General features: G+C 43.7%; 1 protein-coding gene across 3 annotated transcripts in view; it reads right to left on the bottom strand.

The window, feature by feature from the left end:
• Positions 1-16,641, bottom strand: part of OGDHL (oxoglutarate dehydrogenase L) — a 707,295-nt gene that overhangs the window by 353,163 nt on the left and 337,491 nt on the right. For all 3 annotated transcript variants that reach the window (XM_086922073.1, XM_086922074.1, XM_086922075.1), the window contains one exon: positions 15,271-15,399. In XM_086922073.1, coding sequence (XP_086778199.1) covers positions 15,271-15,399 — 129 coding nt within the window. The remainder of the gene's footprint in view (positions 1-15,270; positions 15,400-16,641) is intronic.

Genomic DNA, 16,641 nt, shown 5'->3' with positions numbered 1-16,641 from the left:
ACGTAATTGATATCCAGACACATGCTACTCCAGATGAAATAAAGAAATGGACTGAACTAGGAGGGATTCAGACAGATCAGGGTTGGATAACGAAGGAAAAATCTATATGGTTTCTCCCCGACTCAATGGTTCAAGTCATGATAAATACAGCACATAGCCCGGCACATCTAGGAGAGAAAGCGATGTTAGACAGTCTACAGAATCTCTGGTACAACAAACACTTACGAGCAGCAGCAAAAGAGAAAGTGCGTACTTGCATGATCTGTTGTCAGTTCAATCCAGGTAAAAGCGTCCCTGTAGAGCAAGGTGGATTTCATCCTCCCGATCACCCTTTTGAAGTCCTCCAGATGGATTATATCCAGATGGACCGTTGTCGAGGTTTTAAATATGTTCTCGTAGTTGTCTGTGCTCTGTCCCGCTGGACCGAAGCATACCCAGTATCAGATTACACTGCTCCGACCACTGCCAAGCAGCTGGTTCGTGAGTTCTTCCCACGATACGGCTTGCCTCGTGTCGTGTACTCAGATAACGGTCAGCCATTCTCATCTGCATTAATGAAAGAAGTCTCTTTACTGTTAGGATACCAGTGGAAGTTCCATTGTGTCCGACATCCCGAAGCAGCAGGCCTTGTAGAAAGACATAATCAGACACTAAAATTACGTCTTGCAAAGATCTGTCAGGACAAAGGGGTCGACTGGATAGTCGCCCTGCCAGTGGCACTATTCTACATGAGGATGGTCGCCCACTCGAGATCAGGGCTATCCCCGTACGAAGTGGTCTTTGGCAGACCACCGAATATGTGGGGGACGCCCATTCCGAAGAAAATCACTGATGTTGATTGCAATATGTTGACAGATTACCTTGCCTCCTTGATGTCTGCACTCCAATCATGTCGTTCACAGGTTGCCGCAGCCTTCCCTGACAACACTGATGTAAAGCCGCACGAGGTCCGTCCTGGGGATCTGGTACTCGTCCGGAATTTCGACCGGAAAAGTCCGCTGGAGCCCCGCTGGAAGTCCCCGAAGACCGTTCTTCTCACCACGAGGACCGCCGTGAAGATAGAGGGGAGAAAGGGGTGGGTCCACACGAGTCACATCAAGCTTTGCAATGAACTAAAAAACGAACTAAAACAGGACTCTGACTCGTCCACCCCCACCAAAGACTGTATAAAACCAAGTGACTTTACCGTTACCGAACGAGAAAAGACTCCCCAAGAACAATATCGTATGAAACTCCGATCTAGCAAGTCAGACAGTTTAATTGTTTAAGTCCTCCCCTAGGTGAATCGGTTAAATAGTTTCTGACATGTATCCCCTAGATCGAGATAGAGAGAGCGAGAGACAAGTCAAAAGAAATACATACTGCAAATCACTGCGTAGTCACTGTATAGTGACGTTGTTAATAATGTTTTTCTTAAGTGTTCTAATTATTGTTGCCAGCATTCTGCTACCCATCTATTGGCCTATTTTCAGGCGTGAACAATCTGCTTACAATGTCTCTGCTGAACACACTTTTAGTGAATTACCTGCACACAAACTCTCTTACAGACTTGCGCTGCGCAACAACACATTCATTAGTATGTTACATCACTCCCATCAGACAAATAATGCTACAGACTGCTGGATATGTGGCCGACTCCCTCCCTACCAGAATTACAAGGGAGCCCTTCCTCTCTTTCCGTACCCGTTCACTCACAATGGCTCCTGTGGTGCATGGTTTAAAATACTTAATTCCTTAGATCCTGATATTGCTGTTTTCGATGGAGGCTGGGTTTGGGGAAACCTGAACTTAGTTCTGCTAGATGTCTGTTACCCTGACAAGGAGGGACTCCCCACTCGAATAGGAACTGATCTAGAAAATGAAGTATATGGATTAGGTAACTACACAATTAGTCTCATGATCCTTACTGTTGAATCCGAAGCCGCTCCAGTTCTGCCCCATATGTTAGTATTACCAGTCACAGGTGAATTATGTGTCCGAAAGAAAGGTTCAGTACACGTAGGTCATAGTAAATGCACTACTGTGGTCGAATTCAGTGATCAGGGTAAATCGTCCTTCAAAGCTATCAGTCACTCTTATTTTGTTTGTGGTCATACCGCATACATACGTTTGCGGTCATACCGCATACATACGTTTGCCTCCAGATTGGGATGGTACCTGTTATATTGCATTACTTCTGCCACCTGTTTTTCTAGCTCCCCCAGATTACCATAGAAATACAAATCTAGTCAAGAATAGATCCAGAAGAGATATTCCACTTGTCGACTACACAGAAACGGCATGGGAACAGTACACTGATTTCAATAAAGGATTCTTTTTCTTTCTAGGACCTGTCCAAAACAGTAAATTAATACGTAGATTAACTAGAACACTTGAAGCAGTAGTACATGAAACTGCCTCCGCCTTAGGTAACTTAACAGAGGAGCAATCTGCTATGCGGGTTGTTGTCCTTCAAAATCGTCTTGTTATTGACGTCATCTTGGCAGATAGAGGTGGAGCCTGTAAGGTCATCGGGTCAAGTTGCTGCGTTTTCATCCCACAAAATGCACCATCTGTCTATCAAGCTATTACCCGTCTGCATAAAATTGCAAATCAGATACATCAGAATCCAGGCACCTGGACTTGGTCCGGTTGGTTCTGGACAACGTTAACAGCTTGGGGATGGAAGATCCTATCCTTCCTAGGTATTGGCCTAGTCATAGTATTCAGCTGCTGCCTGTGTCTACAATGTGGACCGGCGATATGTGGACTGTGTGCCACTTCCTGCATTAAACATTCCAGTTGTCTCTCAAATCGTCAAAGAAAGAAAGATGAACATATAATGTTACAAGAACAAACTGATCGATTCATGAGGATCGATATATCATGAAGGGTCCGTAGGGAACAAGGAGGGAATGAGGAAATATACATTTTATGGTCAAGTTGTGTTCCCTAGCGAGTACCCCACCGCCTCCATGTACGAGTTAAAGTGCATGTAACTTCCCTCCTGTGCCAGCTATGAAGACGCAAATACATTTGCGTCCAACGTTAACATGTCCTCTTTCAGACCCACCATGAATGGGTTGAATGGTCCGTTCCTAAGTATGCTATGCCAACGTCTTTTTGTAGTGTACTCCTACGTTTTTCAGCTCTGGCTGAAGTAGGCCCTGAATCTCTGCCACCGAACCTCTTTTCTGGCTTCTGACTCCGAGAATCTCTGCCCAGGCTGCCCCCGTACTCGTGAACTCTGACTTACTTTCAGCGCGGCCCCTCGCGCTCGGCTCAGCCTGCTGCCTGCCAAGATTGACTATAACCTTCGAGTTATCTGTTTCCCTCCCCGAAAATACATTCCTGCCTGCTAGCTCCAGTAAACATCCTTCCTCAGCTGCAGGGCCAAAGGGCCGACCTGTCTCTATGCAACTAATTCAAGTAATTCATAGCTCCTGTTGCCATGCTCCCCTGGAAGGCCCCGTGCCCCCACGCTTCTCATACAGACATTCAGGCGCTTATACACGCACTCACAGTCAGTATAGAATAGCTTCTGCCCTAGAGACCTTTCCGCCCAGATAGCTTAGTTCCTAAACATCAGATATCAGATATGATAGAAGCACAAGTTGATCTGACATGCCAGACTTCTGTCTCTTTCCGTCAGTTCAAATGTCAAGTCCCCAGCACCCTCCGACTCCATGTCATGCACACGTCATGCAGCTGCGCGCGCATCCAAGCTTCCGATTTCTGCTGACATTGCAACATTTTCTGTTAGTGCCACCCTTCCGTGACACTTACTTGTGACGTTTCGAGAACACACCTCTAGTTCACGCCTCTTGATTACGCACATGTACCACGTGTATACTGTTATCTTGTCTTCTCTCAGCTGTTACGCCTCCTGCACTATTACTTATGGTATGAATTAAGTATATAAGCTATGTACTGTCAATAAAATGTAGCGCGCTCTATCCCTTCTGACACCCTGTGTGGTGTTCGGAACATGATAACTTGGTCTTGACCATTCCTTTCTAAGGAATAAAACCCCTAAGAACTCTAACACCACGGACTCTGTTTTCTTTCATTTCCGATTGAGTTATTATTGATTAAGTACTTACCTGCATAGAAATTAAGAGTAAATTATTTATTTACATCACACTGTAGGGGCATATTGCTCAAGCAACTGTACCCTCACCTGTGGTAAAGAGCACCCTGCTAGAAGGGTGACTTACCTGTGCTACATATGACTGGGGGTGAGTGTTTGATTTGCTCAAACGCTCCGTCCATCATCCCCTTTTGTTTCGCTTTGTTCACCCTAAGTTGGCAGGGTATGCTCAGACGTGAGTCCCTTGCTCACTTGGCCACTGGATTCAAGATAGCCTGGCTGATGAGGATTATGAATCCGAAACCGGTCCCAGGATGCTTGTTTCCGGTCCAGGGAAGACATGGCTTGGCAGTTCGGGCTGGACTGTTCCCATGAGGCACAGGGTCAGACTGATTTGCATATGGCCATGTCTGAACTGGGGTGGCTGAGTGAGCTAAAGAATGGTGATGGATTTAACCCAGATCAGTTAACTGGGGGTGAGTGTTTGATTTGCTCAAACGCTCCGTCCATCATCCCCTTTTGTTTCGCTTTGTTCACCCTAAGTTGGCAGGGTATGCTCAGACGTGAGTCCCTTGCTCACTTGGCCACTGGATTCAAGATAGCCTGGCTGATGAGGATTATGAATCCGAAACCGGTCCCGTGATGCTTGTTTCCGGTCCAGGGAAGACACGGCTTGGCAGTTCGGGCTGGACTGTTCCCATGAGGCACAGGGTCAGACTGATTTGCATATGGCCATGTCTGAACTGGGGTGGCTGTGTGAGCTAAAGAATGGTGATGGATTTAACCCAGATCAGTTGACTGGGGGTAAGTGTTTGATTTGCTCAAACGCTCAGTCCATCATCCCCTTTTGTTTCCCCTGGTTGTGAGGCATGGCACGCAGGGATGGGTGCCATGTCGACTTTTGGGTTTGGGTACTCACTCTGGCACATACCCTCTAGCAGGGTGTATGTGTCAGGTGAGAAGTCTCCGAGGATTGCATAATACATGCTGCAACCCCCAGAGGCTCTCTGTAGTCACAGGGCCCTTGGTACCAGTGGTACCTTTTACAAGGGACTTACAGGTGGGCCAGATGTTGTGTAAACTGTGGATACAAAGGTACAGTTTTGGGAAAAACACAAGTGCTGGGGCCTGGTTAGCAGGATCCCTGCACACACTTCAGTCAAATTGGCATCAGTTCTAGGCAAAACGATAGGGAGTAACCATGCGAAAAGGGGCACTTTCCTTCAGCATACATGCCGAACAAACGTATTTGAAGGTACTGTCATGTGTAAGAGTGATCTAACAGGAGGCTCAGTGAAATAAAGTGTTTGCCTACGGTCACACAATTTGACAAAGCAGGAAAGCCGGGATTGATCTCAGAGTTTCCAGTTTCATACTTAATAGTTCAGCCACTAGATGGGTATCTCTTTCTAACATCAGTGTTAAAACTGTGTCCTTAATTCTTGCATAATGTTATTAGAGCGTAGATGACAAGCATAATCCATTCCTCATGCAACCTGGTCGGCTGCTTTACCCATTAGGCCACATCAATTCCGGTGAAGGCTCAACTCTTTTTTTGGGCCTGAAGTTCTAAGAGGACCTCGAACTGAGCTAGAGCTAGGCATCTGGCTCGAGTATTGTTCAAGCTTTCCGTGGCTCGCCCAACTCTACAATATAATGTGGATCACTGCTAATAGTTTGCTACCCATATTCGGTACTATGTTAGTATGCAATAAAGGCTTGCAGAAAATTCCCCAAGGATGTCGTGGGAGGTGTGGTCTGACTCCCGGGAAGCCCATATCTAAATAATAATAATGAGAATATTTCTGATTCTAAGTCTCTATACAGGTCTACTTTGTGGTACAATCTAAGGGAAGGTTTGTGAGGCACCAGCCCATTTCCTCTGCTCTGCAGGGACCCACACTTTATAACAGTGGGCCCCAGAGGTCAAGAGGAATCTAGCTATTCTAACAAATCACAGGCCATACAGTGTAGGTTGTAGGCCAGAGGCCATATATGAAGGGGCCAACGGCACACTTTATAGCCTTTTATCCAGTATTTCCAAAGTGCAGGAGAATGCAAACCTACCAATATGCAGAATATTTTTTGACAGTAGTCACCCGCAGCACGTAGGCCTGGCAGTACATGATGTTTAGTATAAATGGATAAGAAAGTAATTGTTTTTTTTTACTATGTTTATTAAAGTATTTTATTTTGATTGTTTTAAAAATTATTTATTGTTGTTTATTTGCATTGAATTGTTTTGAATTGAAAATGAACATTCATTTAATTACAGATATAGATGTTTGTATAAAAATCTTTATTTGGTAAATTAAGTTTGCCTCGTACCAGAAAATCTGTCACATTTATGACAGGCAACAACAAAATCCATGAAAACATTTGTGCTGAAGCCAGAAGTAAAACACATCACACACTAAAGTTCAAAGGTGATCTTACCAAAGACCTGTGGTTCATCCCACCAACATTTGAGGAGACCTGTGCGGACACTTGAAACGAGAGGTAGAAAAGCAGTCTAACCCACACCCGAATGTCTTAAAAAGTAGGACAACCCTATAGTGCTTATCTATTTTGTGCACAGCCTCAAAGCTGGTATTAGTAGATGTTACTGTTCTCTAGTTCAACAGTACTTGATTTATAGACCTCAGTAGGCAGAAAGGATTGAGATAGCCATGCCTGGCTTCGAGCCTGTGACCTGCACTTATTTTAACTAAGGTTTGCATATTGCAATGTTGCAATTTTGGTTATACAAGAGAGAGAGGGTTGGATGAGAGAGAGAGGGTTGGATGAGAGAGAGAGGGTTGGACGAGAGAGAGAGAGAGTGTGAGAGTGAGAGTGAGAGTGAGAGTGAGAGTGAGAGAGAGAGAGAGAGAGAGAGAGAGAGAGAGAGAGAGAGAGAGAGAGAGAGAGAGAGAGAGAGAGAGAGAGAGTAGCTTCACAGTGACAATTTTGGGGGTTTTGGACTGCTAGGTTCTGGGAAAAGTTTAACCAAGCTGCGTTTATGGAAGCTGTTTACAAATCAAGATTTGAGAGGAAACAGTCACAAACTGGACTATAGGGCTGAGCCATAATGTTCAGCATTGTATAAAAGTTTCTCTAGAAGAAATCAGTTCCCGCCTTCAAGCCCTCTTTTAATGTCCCTGTTTATCAACTAAGCAAAAATAAGCAAAACCTTTTAGTTGTCCTTTCTAGAGCAAACCAGCCTGAGGAGTAGTCTGCAATGAAAATGATGGGCTTTTTTTCAAAATGGACTAAATAAAGCTGGGTTGATCCACTTTTAAAAAAACATGGGCGTGTGTATAATATTGGAATCTCTTGGAAAAAAGATACCAGAATGAAATATTGATACATATGTGCAGAAAATGGTTATATGCAAATGGGCCTGAGGAACTGTGAACTCCTAGAGTTAGTAAGCAGTGTAAAATGGATGTCTTTTGAATGAGAAATGCTCACATTGCGAGTGTGATAAAGTGATGCCATGCTCAGATCGTGGCGGGTGTAAGGGTTGGTCTATCAGTCCAGATGATGCTTGCTGTTTATTTACTGTGCCTAAATAGGAGGAAAGCCTGGACAATGGCACTGTCTATCATCTTAACAATGCAGAGCTGAGATGTGGCCTTCAGCTCAGTGTTTATACTGTATCAGACTGGACGTGGGGAAATGGCTAGCTACTTGCTTAAATGACTTTAACTTTCACAATTTAGAAACAGAACAGGGAGCTCCAGTGGACTGGTGGATTCTGATGTGATACCTATTACACTCCCATTAAAGATGTATTTTTCTAAATTATTGTATTTTGTTTGGTAATAAACCCCATAAACAATGTGTTATATACATATAGAGAGAGATAAAACAAAATGTTATTAATGTTATTACAATTCAAATTTGCATAGCACTCCTGTTCTAAATTTAAAAAAATCTAAAAATGTCGCAGTTAGCTTAACACTAGTGGATTCGTTGCAACACACCATTTTGTCGACACTTTACCCCTACTAGAACTAGTGTTGCCCAAAAGTGCTACGGTATTATTGCCTCTGATATCTGAAATTGCAAAGCATTCAATGACAAGATGTTTAAGATTCATAAGAGCAATTCCACGTTGCTACATTAACATTTTCACTAAGATAAGCTATCAATTTCCACATTGGCCATGGAGTTCTTGTGTAGCCAAATCTAGAGCTTTTATGTGTGAGAGGTGGGCTCAATATCTCAGTCCATAAAGCTAGCTGTACCCCCATTGTTAGAGTGGTGGGAATTAAATTAAAGTTATCTTCCATTAAAAATCATACGTCCACAAGTAATCAGCCAATACCCTTTCATAGCTGGCCTCAAAAGCATCGTGGGGCAAAAAAAATAATTACCTATGTTGCAAAATTTCACGCCACATCATTAAAAAAGTTGCAAAGGCAAAATGTCTGAATTTCATCATCTTTATTTATTTTATTTTATTTAAGTAGCTTATACAGCGCGCAGCTACCCCCTGAGGGGTGTCCCGGCGCTAGAAACAGAGCCTCCGGGAAGGAGGGGAGGAAACAAGTTTATTGTAAGACAGGGATCATAGTCTGGAGAACAGCCAGGTTTTTAATTTAGCACGGAAGATGGGTTCAGATGGGCAAAACCTGAGATCGAGAGGGAGGGAGTTCCAAAGTTTGGCAGTGATTACGCTGAATCCTCTGCCGCCCATTCTGGAGCGTCGAAAGCAAGGTGCAATCAGGATGCGTAAGTTGTTAGATCTCAGTGATCTGGCGGATTGAGAGATAGACACTCGCTTTTTCAGATAGTTAGGTCCAAGGCCATTGATAGCTCGATAGGCAAGGGTGAGGATCTTAAATTGAATACGGCTTGCAATGGGAAGCCAGTGGAGCTCTATGCGGTAGGCGGCGACCGACTGGCGGTAGGGGATATTACCGATCAGTCTGGCCGCCGCATTCTGAACGATCTGGAGCCGATCGATCAGATATTGAGGAGCGCCGGCATATAAGCTGTTAGCGTAGTCTAGATGGGAAGTTATGAGGGCCTGAGTGATAGTTCGGCGGGCGTCTAATGGAAGGTAAGGAAGGATCTTCTTGATCATGCGCAGCTTCGCGAAGCAGGCAGAGGTGACCTTGTTGACTTGGGCTTTGCAAGACAGAGAGTCATCGAATTGAAAACCCAAGTTGCGGGCCGATTGGACAGGGGTGGGGGCCGGGTCGAGTGCTGTGGGCCACCAAAGGCTGGGGGAAATAGGAGTTTTCTGATAAAAAAACAGGACCTCTGTCTTGTCAGCATTCAGTCTTAGGTGATGGTTGGTCATCCAGTCGCAGATGTTGTTCAGACATTGGCGGAAGTTGGCAAAGGTGGAGTCTGAGTGGTCTCTAAAGGAAAATATCAACTGAGTGTCATCAGCATAAGAGACCACCCTGACTCCACAAGCCTCCACCACTGTGGCCAGGGGTGCAAGATAGACATTGAAAAACAGGGGGCTCAGGGCAGAGCCATGCGGGACACCACAAAGCAGGGGTTTGCCCTCTGATCTGAAAGGCCCAAGCATCACCTTCTGAGTTCTGCCAGTGAGGAAGGATTCAATCCATGCGAGAGCGGAGCCCCCGATTCCGATCTGCTTTATACGGTTAAGTAGCATTTTGTGGGAGACCGTATCAAAAGCGGCGGATAGGTCGAGGAGGACTAACATGGCCTCCTCGCCCCTATCCACGCCTTCACGGATGGTCTCAGCCACTTCCAGGAGAGCAGTCTCAGTGCTAAAGCCTGCTCTGAATCCGGATTGGGAGTCGTGCAGTAGGGAGTTGTTTTCTAGATACTCTGTTAATTGCAGCTGCAAGGCCTTTTCCAGAATTTTTGCGGGTTTGGGGAGGAGAGAGATGGGGCGGTAATTGGAGAATTTAGTAGGATCGGCGTCCGGCTTTTTCAAAATGGGAACCAGCAGAGCTTCCTTCCACGTAGTTGGGTAGAAGCCATGATGGAGTGAGGCATTCCAGATAGAAAGAAAGGAGTTGGCCAGTGAGGGGGCTAGGTCAAGGAAGGGGCTAGGTCAAGGAAGGCTTGCAATTGTTAGGTGCTGCTCTGTGCAAACTAAAATGCCAGTTTGAGAAAAGGACCTGTGCTTTTCTCCAATACATGCTAATCCAAGCTCAATGTGCACATTCTCCCAAAACCTTTTCTCCGGACTCCAATACACAAGTTGCATGCATCATGTGCAGTAACTGAGCAGAGCCGCTATGCATACGTATTGGGAGGAGCTTCCCATTAAATGCTATCTGATGGGAACCACACACCTTAGGAAAAGCCAATCTCTCCATCATTCCTTCTCTCTCTACTTTCCACAACCTTCGATGATTAAATGACATCCCAAAGCACTTCTTGTATGTGTAGTGTTGTTACTTCAACATACCACCTACCCTATAATTAGGCTGTGGGTTTTAGGTTTAACCCTATAATAACTGATAAAACCCCACTGAAAGAGAAATAGTCCTCACCAGTGAAAACATATAAACACTGAAAAAACACCTGCACAACCACAAACTAAATGCCATTCAAAGAAAGGAAAAAGAGAGTGAAAGAATCATTTTTTTTCTTCCTGAGGGGGCCAATACAATGTAACTTTGTTATACAAGCTAGCAGTAAGAAAGACTGGGCTAACATTATTCTGCTTGAATTTTGATGTTTAGGGATGCCACTAAAATATTGTTTCTTCTTCCTATCGCTTTTTTCAGTTTTTGTGGTCTTTGGTTTAAAGATGCAGGGTTTAGAAGCATGTTTTATGTCTCGTTTAATCATTTTATAAACTATTGAGCATCAGGAAATATCAAAATCATATTTGATATTTTGGCTGCTTTTGATTCTTTCACTGATAGGTAAAATGGCTGATTTCATAAGAATCTTTCTTAATATGGGTCATCACATTGACCTACAGAGAATGGGTAAAAACCCATAATACATCAGCCCACAGTGAATTGCCAACACCTCAGGCTTTAAATATTGAATGCAAGGTATAGTGACAAGTATATGTATAAAGAGAGCTATCAGCAAGCATCTGGAATAGTGGTGAAAACATGACATCAGACTTTTGGAAAACATGGAACGCAGTGCCAATTGGAATGCTCTGCAAAAAAGGTTCTTTCCAACAAAGATTGGAGTGATATTGTATGTATTTGCAGTGATTCAACTAAGTATATGAAAAAGTTGTGTGATGACCTGTCAAAATTGATACCCAAGCTGAACTGATTCCCTGTAGGAGATCCTTGCCACTTGTTAGATGGTATGTTGAAAGCATCCTTACGTTCTTCAGAGTTAATGAGGGATGCTGTTTATTTTTTAGTCCATTCTCTGGTACACCGTTTTCTTATGCACAGGAACTAAAACGCAAATATTTATAATTTCTTGCTTTGTGTGACATCAAAGAAAGAGTCATCCCAACTGTGTCCTTTAGCTGATTGTTCTCAGTACAAGGGGCTATGAATTCTATATTATCCATGTGGCAACCGTTTACAGAATTTTTGCTGAGTGATGATGCCAAAGCAAGAAATGTGAGGATCTTTGGTCGCATATTGATAGTGATATAAAAAAAGTACACTCTACTGCATTATTAGATTTTCACAGGAAAACATAACTGCTGTAGTGGAAATTATAAAAAAAACTAGGGGCATATTAGCAAGAACCTCGTTAAAATTATCGCCGTTTTAGCGGCAGGAAACTGCTGCTAAAACAGCGATAATGGGCTTGCTAATATGCGTTATAGAATTCCAATAGAAGCCCAGGTTAGATGTGCAGGACATCTAGCCTGGGCTTCTATTGGAATTCTAAAACGCATATTAGCAAGCCCATTATCGCCGTTTTAGCTGCACTTTCCTGCCGCTAAAACGGTGATAATTTTAACGAGGTTCTTGCTAATATGCCCCCTAGAGTCTGAAAAAACCCTTGTCTGCCAAGTGTTCAGCATAATTGGTGTAGATGTGAAACATCTCCTTGAGAGTAGGCTGGGCAACACCTTTAGTGACTTTGGCACTGCAACATGTTCCATGTTAGAGTGATTGCCACTTGGTAAGCAAAGCAATGTTGAAGAGCAATTCAGGAACGTTTATTTTACAATGTGTGAGAAATGGCTTGCAATGATGCATAGAAATGTCCCGTCACCACCAATTGCATTTGAAGTCAATGAAATCTCACTGTGGCACTCTTTACAAGTTCTAGATCCCTTCAGTAAAGGGGAACTTCCTCCATAATTTCAAAAGTGCTGCTTTATTTGTGACCCCTTCAATAACTCTGAGGGCATAAGTGCCCAGCTCAATGCAAATGTTGCAGAACCTGCCATGAGAATCGCATTGTTCAAGTGCACCAGTATTAGCATGGAAAGCTATGTCAGTGGCCAGAGTTAACAAATTGTGTACTGGCTGTTTTGGCGTTGCCCGTCCCAAGTGCCAATGTTGAGAGGGCCTTTTCACAGAAGTTTACATGGAAGGAAAGAGCGAGCACACATGACCAAAGACTCACTGAAGAAGTATTGTATGGTGTACTACAATAACTTTAATTTGCAAAAATCTATTTGGACCTCATATACACTATACGTACACTGTCTATATACCATGTTCTATCAGTGCAGAAAGCAAGCAATATTAAAAGCAAAACGTTCCATAAACACCGGAAAAACACCTTTTCTGTTGTTTTTAGTGGCGTGCAAAAGTGTAACCACTGATAACAACTGTTTATTAAGGTATTGAAATCACTGAAAAAACCCCACCAGAATTTACCAAAAATAGAAACTGAAAACAGGAAAGCCCACCTATAATTCAAGGCACCAAAGTACATTTTGCATGTTTTCTTGATTACTAGGCCATTAGTAGCAGCACAACTGAAACGGATTCAGAGCTCAAAGAATGCCAACGGTTGTCTTGCTTTCCATAGTTCTGCAAGAAGGTCACTCGTGGCCGGCATTAATCGTGGGCGGGGGTTCGCGCGGGGAGGGTGGTGGAGGTAAATGTAATAATTATTTGTTTTAAAACTTACCTGTCCGCCGGACGGGTCCCACGTTTTTACAGCTCCGGCTCCTTCTCTCCTCTCTTGCCTCCGGCAGGAACAGGAACCAGGCAGCCTCCCTCCACTAAGCCAATTACAATGCTGGAATGGCAGCGTTGTGATTGGTGGGGACCCCGCCAGCCAGGCGCCTATGGGGAGTGTATTTTCTCAATGTACGCTGCATTGCAGTCTTCATGGAGAAAGGGCAGAGTGCGCCTGACTGGTTTGGGCGGCCCCAGAGGACTGACTAAACCAGTCATGCACACTCAGGAGTGGGCACACCACTCCTCCCATACCCATCCCTGCTCGTAGAAAAGCCCCACCCACCTGCCCACAACCAAACACTTCTGCTTTCTTGCAATACAAGAAGCAGAAACATAAAATTGTAGTTTTACCATTTTATGTTTCTGTTTCTCGCACTGCAAGAAAGCAGTGAGGTGACGCTCCTCCGCCCTAGTGGAGGAGCCGCCCCTGAATCATGTCAGGCAAGTATAAATGAAAGAGCAGTGGGTAAGGACACAGCTGTCACACCCCTCCTGTACACCCAAATCTATCTTCTGGCTAGCATCTCATTGATGCCCAAGTCTTTTCAAACTGCTTGCTGATTACATTGACAAGCTTATGAGTTAGGCCCCCACATCAACATCCTTCGCCACAAAAGGGCACAAACAACTTTGTCTAAGATGGTTCGGAAGAGCCTAAATGGCCAATTCAATGTTATTCGCCCATTCATTCATTCAAAACTTTAAGGTGCGGCTTAAAGACAGCTGTCTTGTTACCCTCATGTACTTAAAAAAATACTTAAATTAATACGTAGAGCGGCTTTGGGTCAGCCCTTTTCCTCCATTAGTCAGGTCAACTGTCATTCACCTTCTGCTTCTGCCCCCAACAGCAAACAACTACTTCAGCCATTCACACTCTTGCACTGAGTGGTAGCCTTTTTCTTCTTATCGTACATGCACATCCATCTAAAGGGAAGTGCACCTCAGTGCCATAGTTGGTGGGCCAATGCTTTATTTTGCCAATACTTTTTTCTTTCCGTTTTATACCCTTTTTAGGTCTTGCCTACAGACAGCTGAAGCTATCTGTCAGAGACCTTCTTTTATTAATACATTTCCTTTGCTTTTTTAAAAAGCAGTGCACATACACGGCTGCCAAATTGTAAAATTTGGTCACATAGGGAGAGTTAACAGGTAAGAATGGTGTTCATTCCCCGCAACTCCAGAGCAATGGGATAAATGTCATGTATAGTTATGGACGGAGTTCGAGGTCTCTCTGTGAACATGAAGCGAGCTTCCCCAAACTATTGACTTGGACACTTCAAAGCACCTAACCCTCCGCTTCTTTGATGAACAACCCCAGGAGAGTAGAAAAACACTGCAAAATCATATAAACCTTACCATCCCCCCAGCAAACCCTATCACAGAACCTGACAATCTAATGGAAGAAATGGGAGGGAGGAACTAGGGTTTTTTACAGCCACTGTTTTCCCCCTAAACAGTGGGATCGGTTGAAGCTCCAACCAACTTCCTTCTCTCTTCATTCACTAACTGTACCAACAAGGAACAGAACAGGAAAAGGGGATTACAATGAAAAAGACTAGGAACTTGAGCTGTGACCCCAACCATTACTTAGGTAAAAGGAGCTAACATAGGCAAAAAAAAAAACATTCACGGATTTGAGAGGCTTCCAGATGAAGATGTGAGCCCAGGCATCCTTGAGGTTAATGATACGAAAGCATCCAGGCTGTTGAAGAGGTGCTTAGATCAGTACCACGGTTATTATCACAAGCCTTCCTTGGGCAAAGTTTTGTAGATGGAGCTGGAGGTCTAGAATAACAGATGGGCCCCTATTCTTCTGGAAAGTGTAGCAAAACATGGGGTCAAAACTTAAATAATATGAGCTGACATTTTCTACTGAATCATAATGGGTAGAAAGAAAAGGCAAGTAAGGATGCAGTAACGCACTGAGCTAAAGCAGAGACCAGGACCACATGTGCTCAGACTTCCAAGTTGCTGTAGCATTGAACTCCGATTTCCCCTCTTAACAGAGACAACACTTGTCATGCAGAAGAAAGGTAGGCTGAGGACATATAAGGAATCTGACCATGGAGGGACAAAGGAGTGGCCAAGGAAACTAAAACAAACAAACATATTATGGGGATCTTAGGAGAAGAATCAAAATACTCAGCTCACCTCCATGAATCTTGAAATCCGACACAGGACAAGAGCTAGCAACGTTGCCAATATGATCCAACATTTCCAAGGGGATGCCAGTTGAAGGACAGGTCATGCACTTAGGCTCTCCTTCCAATGTAAAAAAACCTGTAATAAAACAGTGTTACAAAAGAGATAATTCAGTGATAGTAATTTCCGATGATCAATATAATTATCCATCTGGGTATATCTTCATTACTGCTGCAAATGTTTGGCTCTACTAGTTAACGGTGTATTTGTGGGAGAGAAAGCCAAAGAGAATGTCCCTCACACATGCATCCATGCCTGTCACAACTATGGGGAGGATGTATGACGTTAAAACGCATACTTTTACCACGCATACCATTACAACGCAATATTTACAACGCAGGACCCTTTACAACGCATACCTTTACAACGCCTTAACATTACATCGCAGATACTATTACAACGCATGCCATTACAACGTAAGTATAGGTAAGTATATTATTTTAAAATATTATTATATTATTTTTTTTAAATGTAATTAATAAATATTTCATTATTTTTATTTATTAAATAAATTTTTCATTAATGTCATTGTAATTTTAAAATTATATATATATATATACTTTTTTAAATAAATATTAAAATTACTAAAATAAATGTATTTAATTTAATTTAAGTATTTTTATAAAACTGAACCCTTAAAATACCCCTGTACCCCAAAACCCAAACCCAGCCCTGAACCCTAAAAATACCCCTGTACCCCATAACCCAAACCCAGCCCTGCACCCTAAAAATACCCCTGTACCCCATAACCCAAACCCAGCCCTGAACCCTAAAAATACCCCTGTACCCCAAAACCCAAACCCAGACCCAGCCCTGAACCCTAAAAATACCCCTGTACCCCAAAACCCAAACCCAGCCCTGAACCCTAAAAATACCCCTGTACCCCAAACCCAGCCCTGAACCCTAAAATTACCCCTGTACCCCATAACCCAAACCCAGCCCTGAACCCTAAAAATACCCCTGTACCCCATAACCCAAACCCAGCCCTGAACCCTAAAATTACCCCTGTACCCCATAACCCAAACCCAGCCCTGAACCCTAAAAATACCCCTGTACCCCATAACCCAAACCCAGCCCTGAACCCTAAAAATACCCCTGTACCCCAAAACCCAAACCCAGCCCTGAACCCTAAAAATACCCCTGTACTCCAAACCCAGCCCTGAACCCTAAAAATACCCCTGTACCCCAAAAATACCCCTGTACCCCAAAACCCAAACCCAGCCCTGAACCCTAAAATTATCCCTGTACCCCATAACCCAAACCCAGCCCTGAACCCTAAAATACCCCTGTACCCCATAACCCAAACCCAGCCCTGAACCC

The sequence above is a fragment of the Lissotriton vulgaris genome, chromosome 5 (genome assembly GCF_964263255.1).
Source record: "Lissotriton vulgaris chromosome 5, aLisVul1.2, whole genome shotgun sequence".
Lineage (NCBI taxonomy): Eukaryota > Metazoa > Chordata > Amphibia > Caudata > Salamandridae > Lissotriton > Lissotriton vulgaris.
The sequence above is the reverse complement of the archived record's forward strand: the minus strand, read 5'-3'. Positions and strand labels throughout refer to the sequence as shown.